The sequence below is a fragment of the Pogona vitticeps genome, chromosome 2 (assembly GCF_051106095.1).
Source record: "Pogona vitticeps strain Pit_001003342236 chromosome 2, PviZW2.1, whole genome shotgun sequence".
NCBI lineage: Eukaryota > Metazoa > Chordata > Lepidosauria > Squamata > Agamidae > Pogona > Pogona vitticeps.
In genome coordinates this window covers 68,536,400-68,562,759 of record NC_135784.1, presented here as the reverse complement: position 1 = coordinate 68,562,759, position 26,360 = coordinate 68,536,400, and the positions used below count along the sequence as shown (strand labels likewise).

General features: G+C 42.0%; 1 protein-coding gene across 2 annotated transcripts in view; it reads right to left on the bottom strand.

Annotated features, from left to right (window-relative positions):
- Nucleotides 1-26,360, bottom strand: part of DCP1A (decapping mRNA 1A) — a 66,283-nt gene that overhangs the window by 17,092 nt on the left and 22,831 nt on the right. The window contains exons 4-7 of one of the 2 annotated variants that reach the window (XM_020803875.3): nucleotides 24,052-24,118; nucleotides 19,944-20,067; nucleotides 7,151-7,261; nucleotides 4,169-4,918 (exon numbers count right to left, since the gene is read on the bottom strand). In XM_020803875.3, coding sequence (XP_020659534.3) covers nucleotides 4,169-4,918; nucleotides 7,151-7,261; nucleotides 19,944-20,067; nucleotides 24,052-24,118 — 1,052 coding nt within the window. The remainder of the gene's footprint in view (nucleotides 1-4,168; nucleotides 4,919-7,150; nucleotides 7,262-19,943; nucleotides 20,068-24,051; nucleotides 24,119-26,360) is intronic. The other variant, XM_078385337.1, reaches the window with a different exon arrangement.

Below are 26,360 nucleotides of genomic sequence, written 5' to 3'. Positions count from 1 at the left end.
GTTGCTGATGTGATGGCACAGCATGGATGCTGGCGATGCAGAGTGTGAAGAGTGATTTCCATCATCTATTGTAGTAGTAGGAAAGTATCGGGAGGCTGGGGTTGCAAAAGCCTCATGTGTGGATGAAATCTGCTCGATGGTTCGAGGATTTTTCGATACCAAGTGAGGAGCAGGTTGAGGTATAGGTACCTCTCGGTGATGTGGCCACTTCGACACCGATGGCTGTTGAGAGGTAGGCCAACTACTAGACTATATTATTGAATTGGGTAAAACATCTGGTCAACTAGTCCAGTGGTTCTTAACCTTTTTGAAAGAAACGCCCCCTTGAGCCATTGAGGAAGTTATCATCGCCCCCCTCCCCGTGGTGATGAGATCTTATTTATTTATTTATTTATTTATTTATTTATTTATTTATTTATTTATTTATTTATTTATTTATTTATTTATTTAAGACACTTAAATCCAATGACCCCTGAAAACAAAATTCAATTCCAAGAAAATGAAATGCCCTTAATGATTTAGTTGCAAACGAATTTTAAGACGCAAAAAGAAATATAAAAAGGGCATAAAAACAAACCGCAGTGCAGGAACTAAAAATTTCAAGACAAAAACTCTGAAACTAAATTAAGATTGGAGGAAAATATATATTCATGCACATTGTAAAAAGGCTGCAGCCATCTTCACAGGTTTGGCTTGCTCCAGCGCCCCTACCGCCCCCCTTCTGCTCCAGCACCCCCACGCTGCCCCTTTTCGTTCTACCGCCCCCTTGAAAAATGAAACTGCCCCCTGGGGGGCATTATCGCCCACGTTAAGAACCACTGAACTAGTCGATGCAGGTTGTCAAGCAGAACACTGGTCAGGGCAAATGGCAACCTGATGTGCGTGCTGAGCGTAGGTTTGAATCACATGCGATGAAGCGAGCTGTCGAGTTTGTTAATGTTCTGGTTCTGTTTAGGGATCAGTGGGCAATCCGAGGGCATTGAACATGGAACAGTGTTGAGCCGTTCAGGACGGGAATCCTCAGACGATGGAATAAACTAAGGATTGCTGGAAGAAATGGAAGGTTGTGGACTGGGAGGTGAGGACATTAGTCGGTCAACTCTATCATCCCATTCTGGAGACTGAGAACAGGGTTGATGGGATGGAAATCTGTCATCATCTGAGGGAGATCCGACCAAAATCGATTCAGAGAGTTGTTGTGGTTGTGGTGGGATGTTTGTAGGCTTAGACTGTTTAGCTCGTTAAGGAGGAACAGGCTCCGGAGCAGAAGCAGTTTCAGTAGGTCTCTGACATTTAGAAGTTGTTTTTGAAGTCGAGGACTTTGGTATCGAGGGTCTCGATTGTGTGTCTTCGAGGTCTTAGATGATGCAGATGGAGAATCAGAATGAGCTGGTGCAGACAATAGATGTTGTTTCGATGATTCAGTAATGGATTTTTCCATTACAGTCGTGCCCCGCTTAACGACTGCCCCGTATAATGATGAATCTGCTTTACGACAATGTTTTTGCGATTGCAATTGCAATCACAAAACAATGTTTTAAATGGGGTTTTTTCGCTTTGCGAAGATCAGTTCCCTGCTTCGGGAACTGATTCTTCGCATTACAACGATCAAAGCAGCTGATTGTCGGGTTTTCAAAATGGCCACTGGGTGCTCAAAATGGCTCCCCGCTGTTTTTGGACAGATTCCTCGCTCTACAGGCACCGAAAATGGCCGCCACTATGGAGGATCTTCGCTGGACGGTGAGTTTTCAGCCCACTGGAACGCATTGAATGGTTTCCAATGCATTTCAATGGGCTTTTTTTATTTCACTTTACGACGTTTTCGCTCTACAGCGATTTCGCTGGAACGAATTAATGTCGTTAAGCGAGGCACCACTGTCCTTTGGTTTGAGAAGTGGCCCTACAGGGAGGTTGGGCCATTTGAACTGGTTGTAAGGACTGTTCCCAGAGTCGGAGTTTTAGCCTCGAGAGGCGAGATCGAAGAACTCCACGCTTAAAATTTTTGAAATGGGTACAGGAGCAAGTTTGATGTTGTTCTCCCAAACAGAAAAGGCACTTAGCGTGTCCGTCGGAAAGTGGGATCTTATTATCACAGACAATGCAGTGCTTTAATGGGCCCAAAAGGGCCATGAATACGAGAAATAACTGAGGAGAAAAACTGATGATTGAAGGGGGGGGTGTAGGTGCTGCAGCCGGAGAACAAGCGAGGGGAATGAAAAAAAAACCCCTCTGATATTGAATTTAATCCAATAGCTTGAAGAAAAAGATTGATAACAGGAAGGAATCAAGAATAAACTCTCTTTTTTATTCACAGAAGCAGAATTATGAGGCTCTCAATGTAGCGGTTGACAGAAACTGAAAGGAGACCTTGGCGCCAAGGTACTTATACGGGTGGGGAGGGGCATAGTCTAATGTGTTCATTGCTACCACAGAAGCTCTAGAATCTTCCGATAAGGTTCCACACAGGCACAAATCACCCAGGGTGTGATTCACTGAGGCCATGAAGAAGAAATAGGTGGTTCAACTGAAATCTGGTGGTGAAAGAAAGCTTTATGGATATCATGGACTATCAAGATGACAAACAGTAGATGCTAGATCAAATCAAGTTTAATTCCTCACTAGAAACGAGAATGCCAAAACTGAAGCCACTGTGCTTTGGACATATCATGAGAAGACAAAAGACAATACTGCTATAAAAACTATAAGGCAGTAGGAAAAGAGAACTATCTATATGGGAGAGATTGATTTCACAAAGGAAACCATGGCATTTATTCTACAAGACAGCACTGCTAGTGATCAGATCTTTTGGACATTATTTGTTTACAGGGCTGCCATAACTCAGAAGCAATCTTATGCCATGAACTTGCATTCAGCACCTGCTTACTTGAAAACCTGTCCATTTTCTGAATGTAGGAAGTTGTGCAGATTCAGGTAGATAAAGAAATACAGTGGTGCCTCGCATAGCGAGGTTAATCCGTTCCGGATTAACCTTCGCTATAGCGAAACATCGCTATGCGGGAATAAAAAAGCCATAGAAACGCATTGAACTTTGTTCAATGCGTTCCTATGGCTTGAAAACTCACCGCTGTGCGAGTTTCTTCCATAGCGCCGCCATTTTCGCGCCCTCGGTAAGCGAGGGCAGGGTGCGAAAATGTGGCGCGGACCTTCCGGCGGCCATTTTGGAACCGCCGATCAGCTGTTTTCCCCGGCTTCGTTATGCGATATTCGCTAAGCGAATCGATTAGCGAATATCGCAAAGCGAAAAATCGCCATAGGGGCCATCGCTGAGCGAATGCTCCAGCGATGGCCCAGAGTGCCTCGTTAAGCGATTTCATCGCTCAGCGAGGCGCTCGTTAAGCGAGACACCACTGTACAATCCAATCAAGCTGATACAGTCTCAAAGCTGATTTGAGCCATCTCTCTAACTCAACTACCATTTTTTCACATTAGTAATATTGTTACAACTAGAGATAGGGACATTCATATACGAATGTCTCCCTGCAGGTGGAAATAACGAGGATGGGGCCAGACAGTCCACTCACTGTTCACCCGCTACTGCGGGCACTGCAACGTCTTCCTATCGTGCTGTGCTCCACAATGGATTAGACACTCTGCGACCTGGCAGAGAGGCTTGTTATCTTGCCTCCAGCCAGGAGTGGCTAATCCATTGCAGAGCACAGCACAATAGGAAGAGGCCGCGCCCCCATGTCAGCAGGCGAACGGTGAGTGGACTGTCTGGCCTTATGGGGCCGGACCCTCGTTATTTCCACCTGGGGGGGATATTTGTCTTCGTATACGAATACCCCCATCCCTAGTAACAACCAATTATAAGATTTTATTATCTTTGCTGTCCATAGTTTTCTGATAGTCATTGTTTTGAATACAAACAATGTAAGTCCAACCACACTGAAATTATAGTACTTGGCCAGCCCAGAACCATATTAAGATCACAGATGCATCACTAAAAACATGATGGTATAACATCCTGTCCAAGGCTAGTATCCAGAGAAATGCCTCATTCATGCAACATTAAGACAGAAATGGTATTGGTTCTTTCAGACTCAAAATGGAGACATGGGAATCCCTGCCTGCAAGAGCTTCAACAAGCAGACTATTGTTTAATGACATGTTCTTCAAAGGAACTCAAATACACGGCCCAACAAATTACCTGAACAGGTGGAATCTTTTTCCCAGCCAGAACCTGTTGCTTCATGTGGGATTCCTTGAAACAATCTGGTGTTGCCAGCTGGCTAATGGCGGCAGTGGCAGACGAAGCGTTTGCTGCCGCAGGGGTTTTGTTAAGGAGCTGCTGCATTTGGTCATGTTGAGGGGTCAACCTGAGTTTTTGAAGAAGATCCGTATTTGGAAGTGGCATGTTTGAAGAGTCTCCAGTATTTGTCACAGACAAAGGTGTTAAGAACTGATTTTGAGCAGGAGTCTTAGTTGATGCACCATGGTTCATATCGTATGATGACTGATTCAAAAGAGGAGACATTTGCTTGGATGCCTGCTGCATAACCTGCATCACGTTACTGCTGCCACTCATATTCTGAAGCATTTGCACGCAAGGAGTTTCGCTTGCTGCAGCTGAATTAAGGACAGGGCTTAACTGTGCAGTGTAACTTGAAACCTTGTTTGCTTCAGAAGGTGAGGCAATTACCAAGGGTGGCACACAATCTTGTGTCAATAACGTACATGAATTAATTTTGAAGCTTATCCCATCCACTTTCCCTAGAGGCTGATTAATCACTGCTGATTGCTCAAATGAAAAAGGTAAAAGCAAACTCTGGTCTCTGCATGAAGTGTCAGTTTTGTCTGTTCGCTCTGGAGTCAAATACGGAACTGTTGAGTGTTCCTTTGGTAACGAAGTTCCAAATAATTCTTCCACTGTTAGATGTTTAGGCACAGATTGGCATGGCTACAAAAGAAAAAAAAAACAATCAGATATGTAATATATTCAGCTTATCATATTAGACAGACACACCTCCTCTGCACTGCCCCTGCAGATAAGTTAGAGCAAGCACAACTAAAACATGAAGTTTCTTCATTTCAGATTAGCCATCAGAAGCATGACTGTCAATGCAACAGTATTAAGGTAGTCAAATGGAATATACTTTTTAATAGGTCCTGATGGAACTGAATTCACTAACAATCTATTTCTGATTTCAAGCTATTTTTTTAAATGAAAATTACGTGGCATTTAAATGTGCAAATATAATTAAGGAGTTTATGATGAAGTATATGTTTATTTCTCTCAATAGGTTAATTACCTTTGGTTATATTTTACTGACATCACCCTACTACAAAGCAGTCTAAATGACAGACAGGATAACCTTAAAAAGCTGTAACTCATAAAAAGGAATTCTAGTAGTACATATTCACCTTACAGTTCCACAATATGGGAATTACTTGTTCATCATGCTGGGGAGAGTGTTAGGAAATTTAAACACAGATAGTCCATTTGGGTCAAGATCTTCACCATGATCCTGTCCCCTCGTATGTAGCAATGAGACACATGACTACTCAGGCCTTCCCTCCCAGGGTGAACATACAGCAATGTATCAGACTGGGCCAAATATTCAAGTTGCTTCGCTGATGCAGTCTTTCCCAGACTCAAACAACAACAACAAATTGAGTGAGTGCCGCCTATAAGGTTGAGGAAGGAATCAGCTGTCAGATCATCAAATCAAGGGTATTGGGCATCACAGCCCAAATCTGTGTATTCTGTTTTGAAATGGTTGGCCCTGGTGTTTTGACCTACTTGGGTTCAAAATGGGAAAAACGTAGAACAACGAGCAAGCTAGCCCCCTGCCACTTGCTGAGCACTAAGCAAGCAGAGCACTAAACATAATTATTTCCAAACCCTTCAGTGCAGGCTTAGTTTCAGTTAAAATTAACATGGTTGCTTGATCTCTGCTTCCCAGCCCAAATTAATAAAATACAAAGCTGATGAGACCACTTCTAGTGAAATATTTTAAGTTAAAATGGAAGTGTTTGACATCCTCCTTGCAAATCTGTTAAAAAATTCTCATTGATACAAACAAACTAATACAGTCCTAAATCTCCAAGACTGAATTGGGCACCATTCTCTTTCTAACACTAGGTGGTGGTATTAGCAGGCACAACATACTACAGTATAGTAACCCTACGAGACCTGCTCATCAAATTATTTTTTGTAACCCAGTTTTCAACTTATCACTTGTTCCTTGGATCTCTATCTCAGATCTGAGCCAACAAATATGTCTTGTGCTATTAATTGCATTTGTTAGTTACCGTTGCTCAATGCATGATTTCAGTGAAAATCAACAGTCCAAAATTACCAAGAGCATTACCGTATTTGCCGGCCTACAAGGTGACCGGCCATATAAGACGATACCCCAAAAGGAAGAGCCTGGGCGGGCGGAGGCAGGAGGGAGAGGAGGAGGAAGAGGGGAAATGGGGGGGAGGCGGGCGAGCGAGCGTGCTGGCTCAGCGGCGGGAGGGCGAAGAAGAGGGCAAGAGGCTGAGGGGGGACGGCAGGAAGAGGAGGAAGAAAAAGAGGGGAAACGGGGGGTGGCGGGCGAGCGAGTGCACCACTGGCTCAGCGCGCTCGGGGCAGCGGGCTCTGGCCGAGGGTGAGGAAGAGGGCAAGAGGCTAAGGGGAGGCGGCAGGAGGAGGAGGAAGAAGAGGGGAAACGGGGGTGGCGGGTGAGCACGCCGCTTGCTCAGCGCGTGCGGGGCAGCGGGCTCTGGCTGAGGGCGAGGAAGAGGGCAAGAGGCTGAGGGGGGGCGGCAGGAGGAGGAGGAAAAGGGAAATGGGCGGGTGGCGGGCGAGCGAGCCCAAATGAAGTGCACCCGGAGTACAAGACCCCCCCACTTGGAGGCATATTTTTTGGGCCCAAAAGGTCATCTTGTACGGCAGCAAATACGGTATTTAATTTAGATATGCAATGTCCACACAGGCAATGGCAACCCTACACAGGTAACACACAGGGTAATTATGTAGTATAGCCTCAACAGAGACATACATTGTGATTACTCTGCTGATGCAGACTAATTCCATGCAGGTCTCATCTACAAATTTAGAATGAAGACAGAAGCATTATAATTTCCCTTATTAGAACTAGTTCTGAAAGTAACAAAACAGCAAAACCACATTAACTGAACTCACATGGTCTTGCATTTGTAAGACTGATGATCTATGCTCTGAAGTCTCGGTGTTTTCCGTTTTTGCCGGGTTTGTACGTCGGTATGTCCCACAAATTGAGTCACTATTTTGATTCTAGAAAATAAAATACATTCATGCCTCTGTAGTGTTCACTGTGAATTAAGTAATGCTTTTAGTAACCTTCTAGAAGTATCCCAGCAAACTCTCTGTCTTAATCTCCTCTTCTTCCACCTTAATATACTATATAAAATGCTTTCTATAAAATTCCACCTACTGTGGGGTATCAAACTGTATTATCATTTATTAACCCATTTCACATCATGAGACACTTTAATGCCACAGTGAAGACAGGACCTAGGCAAGGAGCATGCTAGCAGCTAAACAGTCCTTCTAGCTGTTGTCAGCTAAATGAAGAGTGCATGACTCATGGCATTTCCAATGTTGAAATGGGAGAGAAGAGATCTACACAGGAAAAGTTTTTATTTAAAAGAATACCCAGCAATGCTACACACATCCTCTGAGGAAGACACTAACTTTTTCACTTGTGAAAATATATGACAAGCTATGCATATAGCAATTACAAAATCAGCATGTACCCAGCATGTTTCCAGGCATTAGACAAGTGTATTAACAGCACTAAAATAAATTGATGATTCAGCTTCATGGTTCAGGAGACCTGTCACTTTAAATCTTTTAAGTCTTTTATTTATGATGCATTTATGTCAACAGAGCTCAACTTGACAGGATCTGCCACTGAGGAGAAAAAAACATCCACTCTGTGAATCTCTCTACACAAAGATGTGCAAAGTAGAAGCATCAGAAGAAACTATCAGTGCAAAGATGATAAGCCAACCATAACAACTGCATCCTTCACTATATTTTTATGCATTCTCTGTTATGTTTGAACCAGGGTTTTTGCTTATTTTTCAGCTACAGATTTAAAATCAATAGCATATAGATTCACATTTGCCAATAGTCCCTCATTGTTGTTTTCTGAGTAGTTACTAGTTTGGGTTTAACCATTTTGATACTAAAATATCATCCTTCTGGGAAATGCCAGAGTACAAGATTATGGTTAGATTTTTATTATCTTTTCTAAAAAAAAAAAAAAAAAAAAAAACTGGGAGAGTGGGATACATCCATGCACTGACCATTAAAAATATAACAAAATTCATTCATTTTTACATATGCTGGATACACAGATTATTTGAAGGATTAAACTGATTTAGAAACCAAGATTAAATCACTCAGACTCTTACAAATCTTCTCCTTCACTCCCGCTCTATGTCTTCTTATACTGACTCTTTGCAATCTCCTCTGTTGCAAAGCAGGATTACTTTATGGTCCATCTATAATATTCTAGGTAGATTCCTCCCCTCCCCCTCCAACTTTAAGATCAAATTCATCAGTACTTATTAAGTGACATGTCTCAGGATAATTGGGAGAGACATTAGTAAGAAAATTTACACTGAAGCATAAACACACTTGTAAACATAACCAAAAGGCTGCCACGTTATTTCAAGCAGCCTCTAGCTTCAACAGTATAGCAAGATAGAGGTTGAGAAGGGAAATATTTTTCCTGTCAACAGCATGTAAATACATCAATAATGAACACTTTGTCCAAGGTGTGGGATCAGATCCCATGAGCAGAGTTCTGACTGTGGAACACACCTCATGAAATGCAATCTAGAGAAAAGAGGCAATTTTAACCCATTTCTTTTCCCCCTCTGGAGTTCCCACCACCTACTCTGAAGGGTTCAAAAACCATCTGGAACAGAGCAGTATGGATGGTAAAGAAATTCTCAGGAGTTTAATGAGCCTCCTACTGTACCTAAGCCCTCTGCACAAAGGAAAGCAGGCCTTCCATTCATAAAATGCCAGAGCTCAGCCCAAGCCACTGAAATCCTTCCCTCAATTCCCCTGCTCTCTCTCTCTCTCAAACTACAGGCCTTTAAATTGCAGTTTCCCTCACTAATAGGGTTGCCCTCCTTTTTAGCCTAATGTCCTCCATCCGGCAGGCAAAGATAAAAACCTTAAAAATGTCTGGCTTTTGTATATTTTATTTTATAATTTTGGATGGGAGGGTGAGTGGTGGAAGGACCTGCTCCCCCTGTCTTTCCCTGCCCCCACCCGCCTGCTCATTACCTGCCAGTGGCGCTGGAACGTAGCCCTCATCCCCTCCTGCCATGGCAGCGGCTGCTCGGTGATCCACCATGCCCGCCCAGCCTATGTGGAGCCCAGAAAGGCAGCGCAAGTGGAGCGCCGCCCACCGAGCCAGGCAGGAGCAAGCAGCGCCCAAGCGCATCGATGGGAAGGCGAGCACCTGGACTGTGTGTGTTCAAAGTCCCTTTCAGAGACTCCAACTCCCACACTCCCCAGCCTTGAACTTATGACCCTCAGGGGAGGGGAGGCTGCCTCGTTCGGCTTTGCCTGGCACCACTTTCCCCCTGCCTGCACCAGAGCCTTGTTTGGACGTCCAGATTAGCAAAGTTGCCTCTGAGCCTGTGCAGAGTGCGAGCAGCCAGGGGATCCCACCGCCACACAGGGGGGAGGGTTCAGGTACAATTGGCTGTTTAAATAATATTTTTGGTATTTTGAAAAAAAGCCTCCATTGAATTTATTTTTATTTTTTAACATGACTGTTTCTTGGTCATGTTAAACAATAAAAGAGACATTTATTGAGACATTATAAGAGACATTTATTGGCAGCTATTGTAATAAAATTGTATTGAGTGAGGGTTTAATCCGGAACGATTCAAATGAAACATTCAATACATGCTCCTCTGTCCTCCTTTTTGTCTTTCTATGTCCTCCTTTTGGTACCTATCTATCTGGCAATCCTACTCACTAATCACAAATATAGAGCCCCTTCCCTGTGGGTAAAGCAATATTTACAAAGAGGATTTTAAAAAATACAATGAAGGGGAGGGGCAGAAGGGAAGTGGTAGTGCTTGAGTTACATATGATAGACAAAACAATGGTAATAGTTTATGGTCTGGTTTCAAATCTGATGTATACCTTTAGAATACATTGAAGTCTTCAATGTCAACTTGTTACCTCACAGAATGTTACCTGATAAGAAAATTAAAACTGAGCTATTGCAAAAAAAAAAGGAAAAAAAAAAGAGGTGAGGCTCCAATACTTTGGCCATCTCATGAGAAGAGAAGACTCCCTGGAAAAGACCCTGATGTTAGGGAAAGTGTGAGGGAAAGAGGAGAAGGGAACAACAGAGGACGAGATGGTTGGACAGTGTCACTGAAGCTACCAACATTAATTTGACCAAACTCCTGGAGGCAGTGGGGCCTGGCGTGCTCTGGTCCATGGGGTCAGAAAGACTCAGACACGACTTAAAGACTAAACAACAACATTGCAAAAATTAGGGTTTCTCTCCCATAGCAACAAAATTTTTAAAAGGTGGGAGCATGGAGATGACACTAGACAGTGCTGTACCTGTGGATAAGTCTGGAATAATGAATTTTGCAGGACCCTTCCTCTATTCATATCAGAGCACTGCACAATTTAAAACTATGGATGCATAAGAAGTATAAAGTTTAAACAAATAAAAAATGCTAAAATAACTTGACTATGAAGAACCACTTTCAGAACACGGCCAAGAAGCCCGAAAAACCCACAACGACCAACTTAACTATTTTTTACCAGAAGCAGGCTACACTGACAGCATTATCTTGGCCATTTACTATATCTTCTTTCATACATGTGGTAGAACACAAACTACATACACATAAATGCTACATTGACTGAAATTCTCCACATGCACAGAAAATTAATCCAAGTGGCCCCATTTCACTTTATTATTCTTTGATCTTCCTACTTTGCTTTAACATCTATTAAGTGACTTCCAGTTGGTCCAGGTACAGTAGAGTCTTGTCCTGGCAGGAGACACTGTTCGGCACTCATATATTTTGAAAGATGTTTTGTAGGATGATGTTCCTTCACATTGTTGTTGTTGTTTAGTCGTGTCCGACTCTTCGTGACCCCATGGACAAGAGCACGCCAGGCCCTCCTGTCTTTCACTGCCTCCTGGAATTGGGTTAAATTCATGTTGGTCGCTTCGATGACACTGTCCAACCATCTCATCCTCTGTCGTCTCCTTCTTCTCTTGCCTTCACGCTTTCCCAACATCAGCGTCTTTTCCAGGGAGTCTTCTCTTCTCATGAGATGGCCAAAGTATTGGAGCCTCAGATTCAGGATCTGTCCTTCCAGTGAGCACTCTGGTTTGATTTCCTTTAGAATGGATATGTTTGTTCTCCTTACAGTCCAGGGGACTCTCAAGAGCCTCCTCTAACACCACAATTCAAGAGCATCAATTCTTCGGCGGTCAGCTTTCTTTATGGTCCAGCTCTCACTTCCGTACATCACGACAGGAAAAGCCATAGCTTTGACTATTCAGACCTTTGTCAGGAAGGTGATGTCTCTGCTTTTTAAGATGCTGTTGAGGTTTGTCATCGCTTTCCTCCCAAGAAGCAGGCGTCTTTTAATTTCGGGGCTGCTGTCACCATCTGCAGTGATCATGGAGCCCAAGAAAGTGAAATCTGTCACTGCCTCCATATCTTCCCCTTCTATTTCCCAGGAGTTGATGGGACCGGCAAAGTGGTTGAGAGAGTGGTGGCAGATCAGCTTCAGGCGCTCTTAGACGAAACCAATGCTCTGGACCCATTTCAGTCGGGCTTCAGGCCGCGCTATGGTACAGAGACGGCACTGGTTGCACTGCTGGATGACCTGTTGAGGGAAGCCGATGGGGGCAATGTGTCCTTGTTGGTCCTCCTCGACATCTCAGCTGCCTTTGATACCGTCAACCATGGCATCCACCTGCGGAGGCTCTCCGAGTTGGGAGTTGGTGGCCTTGCACTTGCCTGGCTCCGCTCCTTCTTGGAGGACCGCCCCCAGAGAGTACAGCTTGGGGAGAATGTCTCGGCCCCGTGGAGCCTCAACTGTGGGGTTCCACAGGGATCGATCATCTCCCCAATGCTGTTCACCATCTATATGAGGCCGCTGGGCAGGGTCATCAGGGGATGTGGGGCATCGTGTCACCAGTACACTGATGACACTCAGCTCTACATCTCCTTTACTCCAACTTCAGTGGATGCCGTCTGGTCCCTCCAGCGCTGCCTGGAGACTGTACTGGAATGGATGAAGTCAAATGGATTGAGGCTGAACCCGGACAAGATGGAGGTCTTGAGGGTGGGTGGCCCTCCTGTCAGCGGCATAGGTGACTCCCTCTCTTCCGGAGGGACGACCCTTGTCGCAAAGAGCGAGGTCCGCAGCTTGGGGATACATCTGGACCCGGCGCTCACCATGGAAACCCAGGTGGCATCCGTGGTCTGTTCCGCCTATTTTCATCAATGGCGGATTGCCCAGCTGCGGCCATATCTTGATCGGGGGGCCCTCACTACTCTAGTCCATGCGCTCGTATTCATTGTAACACATTCTACGTGGGGCTGCCTTTGAGGCTCATGCGGAAACTTCAGATGGTCCAGAATGCAGCAGCCAGGCTTATTAGTGGGGTGAGAAAATTTCAGCATATCTCCCCCACTCTGGTTGTACTGCACTGGTTACCTATTCGTTTCCGCATCGACTTCAAAGTGTTAATGATTACATATAAAGCCCTAAACGGTTTGGGACCTCAATATTTGGCAGATCGCCTCCTCTCGCCTAGATCTACCCGAATCACCCGACATAGCCAACAGGGGCGGCTGAGGGGACTGACGCCGAGGGAGGCCCGGAAGGAGAAAACAAGAAACCGGGCCTTCTCAGTGGTCGTCCCTCGGCTGTGGAACACACTCCCCACTGAAATTCAGCTGGCACCCTCACTGGGTGTTTTCAAAGGCCAACTAAAAACCTGGTTATTCAAACAGGTCTTCCCTCCAGTCAACTAAGTGATCTTTTCTTTTTCTTCTTCTTCTGTTTTTTGAGTTTTGCCATCTTGGATAAGGTTAATTAATCATAATAATTGCACTACATATGTTATTTATATGATGTTTTAATGTGTTTTAACCTATGTAAGCTGCCCCGAGTAGACGTTGTCTAGAGGGGCGGGGTAAAAATCGAATAAATAAATTAAATAAATAAATAAATAAGACCAGTGGCCATGATCTTTTTTTTTTTTTATGTTGAGCTTCAGTCCATTTTTTGCACTCTCCTCTTTCACCCTCATTACAAGGTTCCTTAATTCCTCCTCACTTTCTGCCACTAGAGTGGTATCATCTGCATATCGGAGGCTGTCGATATTTCTTCCGGCAATCTTAATTCCGGCTTGGGATTCCTCCAGTCCGGCCTTTCACATGATGTATTCTGCATATAAGTTAAATAAGCAGGGGCACAATATACAGCCTTGTCATACTACTTTCCCAATTTTGAACCAATCATGTTTCCATATCCAGTTCTAACTGTTGCTTCCTGTCCCACATATAGGTTTCTCAGGAGGTAGATAAGGTGATCAGGCACTTCCATTTCTTTAAGAACTTTCCATAGTTTGCTGTGGTCAAACTATGGAAAGGCTTTTGCAAAGGCTTTTGCATAGTCAATGAAGCAAAAGTAGATATTTTTCTGGAACTCTGGCTTTCTCCATAATCCAGTGCATGTTAGCAATTTGGTCCCTAGTTCCTCTGCCCCTTCGAAATCCAGCTTGTACTTCTGGGAGTTCTCGGTCCATATACTGCTGAAGCCTACCTTGGAGGATTTTGAGCATAACCTTGCTAGTGTGGGAAATGAGTGCAATTGTACAGTAGTTGGAGCATTCTTTGGCACTGCTCTTTTTTGGGATTGGGATGTAGACTGATCTTTTCCAGTCCTCTGGCCACTGTTGAGTTTTCCAAACTTGCTGGCAACAATCAAATGGGACAGTCCAATAATTTATTTCTCTTCTTCACAGAGAGCAGATATGTCTATCTTAAATCTGCATGACATTCACCAATAGATTGTTGTGTCTTGTTGCTTTTGAATGTGTTTTTAATATTTATTTTATTTACCCTTTTAATTATAACATTTGGTTAATTATTTTCATATATTTGTGTACATATTGTTTTTAACTTTTAAATATTGTCTTTTTAATTATGCAAACTGCCTTGGGTCTTCTTCTAAGGAGAAAGATGGGGTAAAAATATTTTAAATAAACAAAAAAACAAACGAACAGACAAGCTGTCAGTCTCATCTGGCCTAGCAAGCCAACTAAGTCTTCCAGGAGATTTGGGAGCACAGATGCTGTACAAACATCTAGTCCCAAAATAGATATGAGCAGATGTTTAAGTTGTAGAAACTGACATTGTGACTTACTTGCTATAAATCAAATGCCTCTTGAAAGCCATAAAATGATTTGAATACATGTTCTTTGCCCAGTTGTTGGTCCAAGGCCACAACCTACCAGGATGCTCAGTAGTTCTACCTATTCTTAATTTAAGTTATGTCATAAAGTTAATTTGGTATATTCATACAGATCAGCAATGCAGGAACAGGAAGCCCCAAATGGGTAAATGCAAGCACTAAGGTTCCCAGATGGGAAATAGGGAGAAAGATAGGTGCTGTCAACTGACAGAGGTGCCTCAAAAGCACACACTGTGGTACCACAATAGACTGGAGAAACATAAACTCCTTTTCTTCACCAATAATTTTTGAGTTCCTTAGAGTAAAGTGTGGCTTAATTTTTATCCTCAGGAAACCTCTTCTTTCTTACGTGTGTGTGTTTAGTTGTTTAGTCGTGTCCGACTCTTCGTGACCCCATGGACCAGAGCACGCCAGACTCTCCTGTCTTCTACTGCCTCCCGGAGTTGTGTCAGGTTCATGTTGGTTGCTTCGCAGACACTGTCCAGCCATCTCATCCTCAGTCGTCCCCTTCTCCTCTTGCCGTCACACCTTCCTAACATCAGGGTTTTTTCCAAGGACTCTTTTCTTCTCATGAGATGGCCAAAGTACTGGAGCCTCAGCTTCAGGATCTGTCCTTCCAGGCAGCACTCAGGGTTGATTTCCTTTAGAACTGATAGGTTTGTTCTCCTTGCAGTCCAGGGGATTCTCAAGAGCCTCCTCCAGCACCACAATTCAAAGGCATCAATTCTTCAGCGGTCTGCTTTCTTTATGGTCCAGCTCTCACTTCCATACATCACGACAGGAAAAACCATAGCTTTGACTATTCAGACTTTTGTTGGCAAGGTGATGTCTCTGCTTTTCAAGATGCTGTCAAGATTTGTCATCGCTTTCCTCCCAAGAAGAAGGCGTCTTTTAATTTCAGGGCTGCTGTCTCCATCTGCAGTGATCATGGAGCCCAGGAAGATAAAATTTGACACTGCCTCCATATCTTCCCCTTCTATTTCCCAGGAGGTGATGGGACCAGTGGCCATGATCTTAGTTTTTTTGATGTTGAGTTTGATGTTGAGTTTCAGACCGTTTTTTGCACTCTCCTCTTTCACTCTCATTACAAGGTTCTTTAATTCCTCCTCACTTTCTTTCTTATGACACAGATCAATAAGAACTTTTTTTAGATATTTATTTTGCACCAGAAATGTAAGGGAAGGAAGTCCATCTATCATGTCTACTTTAATGGTTCTGAAGACTCATCCAAGGTTCAGTGGCCCCACTGCTCTAACAACATGAGATTTGACTTGCCCCACTTAACAGAAATGCTAGATACGTAGCTGAATTCTGAAAGGAAGAAAAACTTTAGTTTGACCACAGACGAAAATATGCACATGAATAGGTTAATTTGTGTTCTCTACCTCACCAAAACGTAAAGCCCCTTATTATATACAGTGGTGCCTCGACTTACGAACTTATTCCGGCTCAGAATATGTTTGTAAGTAGAAAAGTTCGTAAATCGAATCAGCATTTCCCATAGGAATGCACTGAAAACCGATTAATCCGTTCAGGCTGTTTTTTGTTTGTATGCAGAGGCACCGTTTGTAAGTCAAAGCATTAGTTCCCATAGGAACTAATGCAAAACCAGTTAATCCATCCTCTACCATTAGGGGAAGACTTTTTTAAAAAACCTAAGATGACTTAAGTTTAAAAAAGGGCAGGAAAGGAGGGAGGGAGGGAATTAACACCTTTTAAAAAAAACACCTTTAAAACCAAGCAGCTTTAAACCAAACCAAGCACCTTTTAAAACAATTTTTACATGGCAGTCCAAAGTCTATTTCCTGCTTTCCCTTCATTTTTTGTTCATAAGTCGAAACTCCGTTCGCATGTCGAAGCAAAATTTTGCGAGCGGAGCTGTTCGCAAGTCAAAATGTTTGTATGTAGAGGCGTTTATAAGTCGAGGCACCACTGTATCAGAATTATGACTGGTACAAGCGAGTAGCTTAAGACATATGAGCGCACAGGAAGCTCCCCTATTGTGCACCACTTGTGGAAAAATTATGAACAAGTAACACTTGTTAAAAGATGGAGAAGACTACAGTAACTATAGGACAACTGTATTAATTTCCCATGCAAGCGAGGTGATGCTTAAGATTTTACAATAAGGCTCTTACGTTAAATGCAGGGAGAAATGCCAGATGCTCAAGTTACATTCAAAAAAGAGGCACTAGAGGTCATACGATAACTATATGTCAGATACTACAACATAACAAAGAACTTCAGAAGAAAATAAATTTGCAATTTATAGATGATCAAAAACCCTTGATTCTATGTATTTGTATCTGACCACAAAACTCAACAAGTTGTTCTTAAAAAAAAGGGTTTGCCGCCATATGCTATTGTTCTGATGCATAACCTATATTCTGAAGAATAGGCTACTACCGGGAAAGAATATGGAAAAAAGATTGTATCCAACCGGCAAAGGAGTAAGACAAGGATGCATTTTATCTCCCTGCCTATTCAACTTGCATGCAGACTGTATAATACAAAAAGCTGAGTTACATACAGATGGAGGAGGAATGAAATTTGGTAGAAGTCACATCAATAAGATATGCAGATGACAAGATATTATTCACAAAAAATAGAAACAATCTGAAATGGCTGGGGGGGGCAATGTGTAGTCTGCATAATCAACTTGTAAACCGCCCAGAGAGTGTTTGAAGCACTATGGGGTGGTATATAAACAGCATGCTTTGCTTTAATGAACGTTGAAGAGCAACATGCAAAAGCATGGTTACAGTTGACCACAAAAGCATGGGTACAGTTAAAGTGCCTGAAGTCGACACAAGGATTACACAAGGTTTTTTTTTTTTTGACAAGCAAGAAATCAAACTAAAGATTTTCTACACCTCAGTTCAAACATCAATCTAAACAAAAACTGCAGCAAAAAGCCAGAAGATGAGTAAGTCATGGAAGGGCAGCTATGAAAGAATTAGAAAAGTTTAAAGATATGTCGTTGGAAACCAAAGCCAAGATAATCCATGATAAGATATGCCTAATGGCTGTGTAAAAGGAGGGCAATGAAGAAAGCTGACAGAAAACATTTTTCAACCCAAAATGTGGTGTTCAAGAAGAACTTTTAGGATGGACTGCCAGAAACACAAATAAGTGGAAACTAAATCAAATCAAGCTTGAATGGCCACAGCTAAAATGACTAAACTGAGGCTATTGTACTTTGGATGTATTATGAGACAACAAGACTCACTGGAAAAGACAACAGTGCTGAGACAGTATGGGCAGAAAGAAAATATAGATTCAACAGACAAAGCCATGGCTTTTAGTCTGCAAGAGGGCTTGCAGAGCTATTAATAATGGAAACTCTTGGAAGTCACTAATTCATGTGGTCCCTGTAAGTCAGAGACTTGGTGGTACATAACAAGAAGAACAACAACATGTATGGCAGTAGAATATCTGTTTGAGTAATGAACACAGGAAGAAGGCCCAAAAGAGTAGTGTTCTTTCAATTGCTAGTAGATGTTATCAAGAGCCTCGTGGCGCAGTGGTTAAAACGCTGTACTGCAGCTAAAACTGTGCTCACGACCTGGGGTTCAAATCCCAGGTAGCCGGCTCAAGGTTGACTCAGCCTTCCATCCTTCCGAGGTCGGTAAAATGAGTACCCAGCTTGCTGGGGGGGCAATGTGTAGCCTGTATAATTAAATTGTAAACTGCCCGAAGAGTGCTTGTAGCGTTATGGGGCGGTATATAAGTCCAATAAATAAATAAATAAATAAATAAATAAATAAATAAATAAATAAATAAATAAATAAATAAATAAATAAATAAATAAATAAATAAATAAATATCTTCTCAACCTCAAATGAATGAATGAACTGTTAACAGTTCCTTCAGTTCTTTGCAATGAGTTCCCATGTCTGCTAATAGCCTTACAGTATTTGAAGTTCAGCACCAATGCCCAAAATCTACATGGTAGTGTAGCATACTGAAGTAGATATGACTTGTTACAGGCACTAGGCAAGGACTATTATCAATATATCCCATAAGAGCTGAACCAGTAAGACATGATTTTGGACTTTCAGAATACTAAAAGCTAAGCTAATTGTGGTGATATCTTCATCATGTCCTCATGTCTTCTCAGGAACTCTGGGGCAAGCAAATTAATATACTGCTTGGGCTAACTGGCTCCCAAGATATAGCTCCAGCAATTTGCCAATGCTCATGGCTTTAATTGACCGTTCTGTGTCATTTAATCCTCCCTTCACCCTTAAATTAAGAAGCAGATAGCTCATATTTCCTCAATACCTCTGGTGCATTGATTCTAGTTTTGTTTATTTTAAGTAATCTGCCTTAGAGGGAACAAGATGAAGAGTAACTGAGAAATACCATCAAGCAAGGAGTTAGCAATGTTCATCATCCTTTTATGGATTGAGCACCAAGAATGTCTTGACCTGGTGGAGGATGAGAGTGCTATACAATTTGAGAAGCTGTCATGAATTTGTGTTTGCCAAGGTATGTTAAACAAAGGAAAAATTAGGGAATTTTACATTGGCTTAAATCCAATTCTTAGTTCCACTGAATCAGTGGCAACTTGGTAAATCAACACTTACATAAATTTCATGGATTAAATGGGTCTGCTCTAGTGAGGACTAACGGCCCTGGTGGGGCAGAGACATTAAAAACAAAGAAAAATTGCTTAATCCAATTCTATATAAAATACTGAGAGTATCTGCATATTTGTATGCATTAATTATGCCTCCTACCTCAAAGCAAAACTGAAGCTGGCAAAATAATCCTACTGTTCTTCTTACAATATTCAACTCATATTATTAGCGCTAAAAGAATTGTACTCCATCTCAACATTCTATAGCCACTTTTTTTAATTGCAGCAAGTCATTTTAGGTTAGCTGAACATCACTGCTCCTAAAACTGCTGTTCCAGAGCAGCCGAAAGCCACTAGCCTTTTGCTTCATGATTCAACAACCCTCAAGCATTCTAAGACTGCAACGTATTCCCTGATGATGATGATTAACTGCTTTTCTATTTTGCTCAGTGAGTATGAGTAAAAAGAAAGGAAACAGACTGCAAAGAAAGCCTTCTAGACAATGTGTAGCTGGGTTAGAGTCAGTAAGGAATACTGCTATATAGGAAATATCATTCTCATCACTTCTTCTGAACTATTTGTAATGTAATAAAGTATGTAAAGAAGATGCAGAAACCTTGAGTAACAAAATGTGTCACATTAATTGCCATTTATCTCAACTTTCAGAAAGGCAGAACTACCAAGGAATAACTGAGTAAAAAGGGAATGATACTCTAGAAAACCCTGGAAAAGGTCATCACAAGTTGGAACCAACTTGACAGAACATAATAATTCCTATTAATAACTATCCAACATAATTACAAAGAAACAAAATATTCCAGGTTAGCTTGTTTCCCACTATAATCTCAAATGGTGAACACACACCGTTCTTACCCGTTCATACTCAACCTTTGCTTTGCTAAGCATCTCTAGGATATCAGTGCAACCGTTAATCCTGCTGACAGTTCTTCGGTCCTGCAACACTTGTTGGGATCTCTGAGTTTCTTCTTGTACTACTCTGTAACAAGAGGATAAGAAAAGATTGTATATGCTTAGAATGCATTATGCAGGTCAGCACCACAGATGTGCTTTATTTGAATCAAAAATATCTTTGACATACACTGCCTACATTGAGGCCCTTATAGATCTAAACATTATCTATCAGAATTTATATGATGTATTGGCCAATAACCAACTGAATATCCCAGCGTGCACAAGTACAACAGTGTAACTCAAAGCAGTGATCGACCACTAATTAAGAAGTACCCTAATGAATTTGTTTTAGAACACTGGAAGCCCTTTGAGTGGAAGCCTGTGCAGAAAGATGGGCCATAAATTTCAAAACAATCATGATTTTTTTTTTCTTAATCTCTCTCACTGTTTCAGAGTATAACTACTTCCTGAAAAACTGTTCAAACACTTAAACTAGCACACATCACTGTGTCATCATAGTGATAAGGCAGACGTGCCGTTGGTTGCATTTATCTAGTCTCAAAGGACAAAAAATGGCCGTAAAAGCAGAGTGGAGTCTTAAAAGCAGGAAGTGTCACATCAGAATTATCAAGCTACATAAAAGACAGTCAAAGGAAAACCAAAAAAGGAGTATCATAGAAATCTCAGAAGATGGCCATCATTCCCTCTCTTCACTTCACAAAGGATGCCAGGCCAAAATTATTCTTCAAAGCATGCACTGCTTACTTAATAATTTCATTAATGTTTTCCTAGTCCCAAATGAAAAGAGGAGCCACACAAATTACTAAATGCCCTGGAGAGGGATAAGAATGATCTGTTTTCTAAGCTTCAAAAGCCTTGCTGATTCAGCTGCTAGAAGCCAAACCAAGCAAGCTTTATCCTCAGCAATCCAATCATACTTCCAGTGAATATAGTGGAGCCTGCTGGGCATACTCTGCAACAAAGCTGCAGCATTCCCACTTGCTTAACAGTTCTTAATTTATACTCTATACTATTTGGATTTTGTAATATTGGACCAATGCAGCTGTAATGCTCTCAACCTTGTGACCATGTACATGGGGCTACATTTTAAAATGGTCCAACAATTTCAGCCAGATGGCTATCAGGGATCAGGCAACAAAAACGTATTACGCTGCTTCTTCATAACCTGCATTGGCTTTTTCTTTCCAAGGTACCTTTCCACATCCAACAATACCTCAGAGCCCCACATAGTTTGGCACCAAGTGACCTTAAGGACTGTCTCATTTCAAACACACATCACTAGGCAAGAAGCTCTACTTCAGAGACGTGCCTTCAGCTGTCCCTGATGAAGGAGGTGTAACAAAGTGTAACTGAATTGTTCAGTTGCTGAAAAGGCCCATTTCTTAGAATGTACACAATTCTGGAATTCCAACTGATTTGTGTATTTAAGGGTGTTACAATTGCTAAGGACGCTACCAGTAGGATGGCACAGCTGGGGTCCCACAAACTGGAAGGCTCTCCCCCTTAAGTTAGAGTTAAGCAACAGTCCTTGAACAGGGCTTAGAAGAAAATTAGCAGCTAGGATGGCTGCTTTACGAGTGTAATGTAATTCTAACGCATTATATCCATTACCATGCTTTACTACACAATTCCAGGTCAGAATTTTTCCATTCCACTCCTTCCATTACAAAAACAACTGTTCTCCGGCTCTTTCTGGAGCTTTGCACTGATGCTGGTTGTCATTTTGTGCTTTGTCCTGCTTCTGCCTGAAATATTTTTAGTTTTTCATGTTGTTTCTTTTTATTGAGGTCTAATATAGTTTTGAACTTTGTTATGCCAACTACCCAGAGAGCTTCAGCTGTTTAGCAATGCAGAAATGCAGCAAATAAATCAACAAGGGATCAGGAGCCAGTCATGCACTGCTTTCACCAACTCCTCCTCTTTCCAGCATATCTACCACACCAGGAGTGCTGTCACTCTTCACATCAAAGAAGATGGATAAAAACCTCAAGGACAGACTTCTACACAGAACCACAGATCTGCTCTTGTCACATGAGCAAAATGGACAAAGTAATTTTGAAATGGAAAATTAAACCCAGTAGCCAATGAAAGAAGACTGTGTAAGAGGCACAGATGATTTCCATTATCCTCACAAAGGATGAGTAAATACATATTCCAGGTCAGGATAAAATGGTAAAATATCACTATAGAACTTAAACGATTGTGATTCAAACCAGTAGGTGATGGAATCATCCAGAGGGGAAGCAACTGCAAACTTAAATGTAACTGGCACCTAGAGCTGTGTATAAGAGATAAGATGAATGGAAATAGCGGCCATAATCCTATGAAATCTGACTTACAATTTAGGTAGGAAATTCCCAAGAAAGTCCAACACAGTCATATTTGTCTTCAATGTGGCATCAAAAACGTTCAAGAATGAAGAAACAGATTAAAAGAAAGATGAAGAGGCTTGTTAAGAAGATTCTCTCCAGAACATTTGCAGATATATCAAAGCTACAAGAGAAGCTCAGCAAAAATGCCCTGCCCTGAAGTATAAAGGTCCAACAAAGCCAAAAAGGCAAGTAACAAAATCATAGGCTACAAGGGATTTTTTTCTTTTAGAAAAAAATGCAAGTCTAGTACAAGGGGAGGGGGAGTATACAAACTTCCCCAAAATGATTATAATTCTAAACAAACAAAAATACTGAGGGCCATATTGTCAACAACATGAAGACCAACAATAAAGGGCTTGGGTCATGTAGACAGCTGAACAGTGAGAAATTCAGAACAGAAAAAGGATGTGCTTCTTCACACAGCACATAGATCAAGCAAAGGAATATGCTACAAAGACTTGGAAGGTATTCAAAAAGAATTAGATAAATTCTTAATGGATGAACTACCAGGTTTGACTGATATATAATCTCAATGAAAACTACTATCTTATGGCACTTTAAGGTAACAAAGTGATTATAGCATAATGGTTTATGAACTGTGGTCCATTTCATCAGATAAAAATGTCTTGCTTTTCACTGTGAACGAAAGTTTATTTGAACGGGTCTTATAGTGGGGATGGTGTTATTTCATTTAAATGATATTATAGTTAATTTTGGTTTTACTTGCTTTTTATTGTTTTATGAAGATTATTGCCCCTGCCTCCGGTCAAACTGGCAGCCTTGGGATCTCCCACCAATAACTCCATTGGCTCCAGATTGCTGGTGAGGTTGTTCTTTATTGGATTGGCTACTTTCCACAGTGGTTCCCTGTTCCCATCCTTTCTGTTCCCCACACTAGCCCCCTAGATCCTGTCAGTTTGGCCCTGGCCTCAGTTCCCACCACTGGGGCCAGATAAGTGTTTCCAGTAAACAAGCTGTGTGTGAGTCTGGGACCGTCCTTGGGACCTTTCAGAAAGGGCCACTACAGGTGGCAGGGAAGCTGCTCTTATGTCCAACTCTCAGTTTGTGGCTAACCAAGGTTTCAAGCCAGACACCTAAATTAAACACTCTTACTGAAATGAGAGGCTTATACATATCTGAATTTTGCATTTAGTTCAGAGGAAGAAACTGGATACATTTCAGAAACTGGTTACAGAATCAGGGTTGTTACATGTACATACCAATCAAACTGCAATTGTGCAGTTTGACTGAAAATAGCTATGAAGGGCATTGCATGTATTTGACAATAAGCAGTGTCTTTGCTTTTTCTGTTAAGAGCCTTCCTAACCTCCGGACACGTGGACTGAAACTCCCATCAGCTGCAACTATTTTGGTAATGGTGAGCGAAAGAGAAGTTCAAAACATCTGGAAGGCTCCGTGTTGGAGAAGCCGAGCTAGAATATTGTGGACATTATGTACAAATAGGGATTTCTGAAAGAATATATTTCAAAATAACACATCACAAGAGAATTTGTATGACATTAACACTGAAATTCTGTATGTGTCTACTTAGAAGTAACCCTGCCGAGTTCACTGGACTTAATTATAGGCATGTGCGCAAAGGATTACAGTTTGTGTGTTTTAGCTCTCCTTACAAACCCAAGTGGTGTGTTAGAAATAAAAACTGAGGTACTTACTTAGCCATGAGTTTTGCTATCCGATGGCAGTCATTCTTGTCATAGAACCAGATACTGTAAATTGACACTTGAAAATATTAAAAAAGAGCTGGTTAATATAGATTTAGATTATGTTTTAAAATCCATTTTATTACAGAAGAGCTGTACCTGAAGCAGCAGGATGTATCAATTACTTATGCCAAAATATGTACTACTACTACTACTACTACTACTACTACTATGTAATTTTTAATACCTAGGGAGGAGTAACAGCATACAGTGGTGCCTCGCTTAACGAGCGCACCGTTTAACGACAAATCCACATAGCGATCTAATGTTTTAGATCGCTAATGCGATCGCATTGCGATGTTTTAATGGGTAAAACATCGCATTGGGATGATCAGTAAGCGTTTCGCTTACCAATCTTCGCATTGCGATGTTTTTTTAAACAGCTGATCGGCGGTTCCAAAATGGCCACCGGGTGCCCAAAATGGCCACCGCAAGTGTTTTCACGCCCTGCCCTCGCTTACCAAGGGCGCGAAAATGGCGCTATGGAGGAACTTCGCTGAATTGTGAGTTTGGGCCCCATAGGAACACATTAAACCAAGTTTAATGCGTTCCTATGGGTTTTTTAATCCGTTTAGCGATGTTTTTGCATAGCGACGATTAATCTGGAACAGATTAACGTCGCTATGCGGGGCACCACTGTATAAACAAATAGCTGGCTGAGATCATCAACATGGCTGTGCCATGACCATTTCAGAGCACAGTTCAGAGATCCCCTTTGACTTGGAACAGATTCTAAGGAGCTGTGGAATGGGACACAAGAGTGATTTAAAACCAGAAGATTCTGCCATCAGTCATGGCAGCGGGATTGTGACTGAGGGGCAGTGATTTTTCAACTCCAAATAATTCCCCCTCCCATTCTGCAGCTCACGAAAAATGCCCAAGATGAAGAGGATCTCTAGGAATCCCCAAAACCGTGTGTGTGTGTGTGTGTGTGTGTGTGTGTGTGTGTGTGTGTGTGTGTGTGTGTGCGTGCGTGCGTGCGTGCGTGCTCACACGCACGTGCGTGTGTGCGTTTGCTTTAGGAAGCTTTTTAATGCCCTGACATGGCAGCAGCTGATGACATCCTTACTGCATGGCACAACTCTTGCCAACATGATTTCAGCCAGGATGTACACATCAGAGTGGATTTGTTGCTTCTCCTTGCAAATTCAGGGTGTACTTTATCACATTGTGTACAACCCAGGCTCTGCTTTTTCTGTCATACTCTACCAGACTCCCTGGACCATATTTTATTTCACTGCCCGGCTCATTCTTCTCTGAGAAAGCTTTTCCTTGAACCCTGGCTTTCCTTTTTTCCCCAACTCCCTAGCCTTTTTCCTGAGTGATTCTTGTCCTTTGATTACATCTGCCGTTGCAAGATATCTATTGGAAATTTCTATTTTAACCCATAACCTATGATATTACTTGTTGTTTTGAGTGTATCTCTCTTTTTTACTTTTCTCTTGATTATTGTTTGGTTTGTATCTACGTTTTGCTCCTGTCTGTTCATATGCCAATAAAGGTATCGAAATCGAATCGTGTACAACCCATGCATACTTCAAAGTCACAAAAAGAAACCTTTAATAAGGGGCAATCTCCCATTGCTGGTGATACCATTTCCAATGTTCAGGTGGAGGTGTGCAACAGATTTCAGCCAATGCATTTGTTTGAAACAACCAAACTATGGATATTAGGGAATTTATCATACACTAGAAACAACTTAAAACCATAAATGACATGGAAGATTCTTGTGTTGCAAGGCGTCTCTTCCTTCTCTAGGTTCAGATTAGACATTAACTGATTCTGTATAAGAACACTAACTGCCTCACGTAACTGAGATATGGGTGAGTAAACAAACTGGGGCAGGCTGGCCTTTCCCAATCAAGGATCAAAGTGAGCCCAAAGGTTTGTGTGGTATAATGGTTGCCATGTTGGGCCTGGGGGGGGCAGGGTTCTGTTTTCCCCTAAGCCATTAAACTCACCAGGTGCTCTCTCATTCTGACCCACCTCAAGGGGGAGGTAGAAAGACCCTTTGAATGAACTATTTGAAGGAAAAATGGGACACAAATGTAACTAAGAGAGAAATAATAATAACAAACAAGGGTTTGTGAAGGGAAGATGCTGTAATCTGTAGCAAGACAGCATCTCTTTCCAGTATTTTTGTCCAACTGAGTGCCAGTTTACAGTATTGCTGCCTGCAACTAATGAATTAGATCACTGGTTCTTAACCTTGGGTTACTCAGGAGTTTTGGACTGCAACTCCCAGAAGCCTTCACCACCAG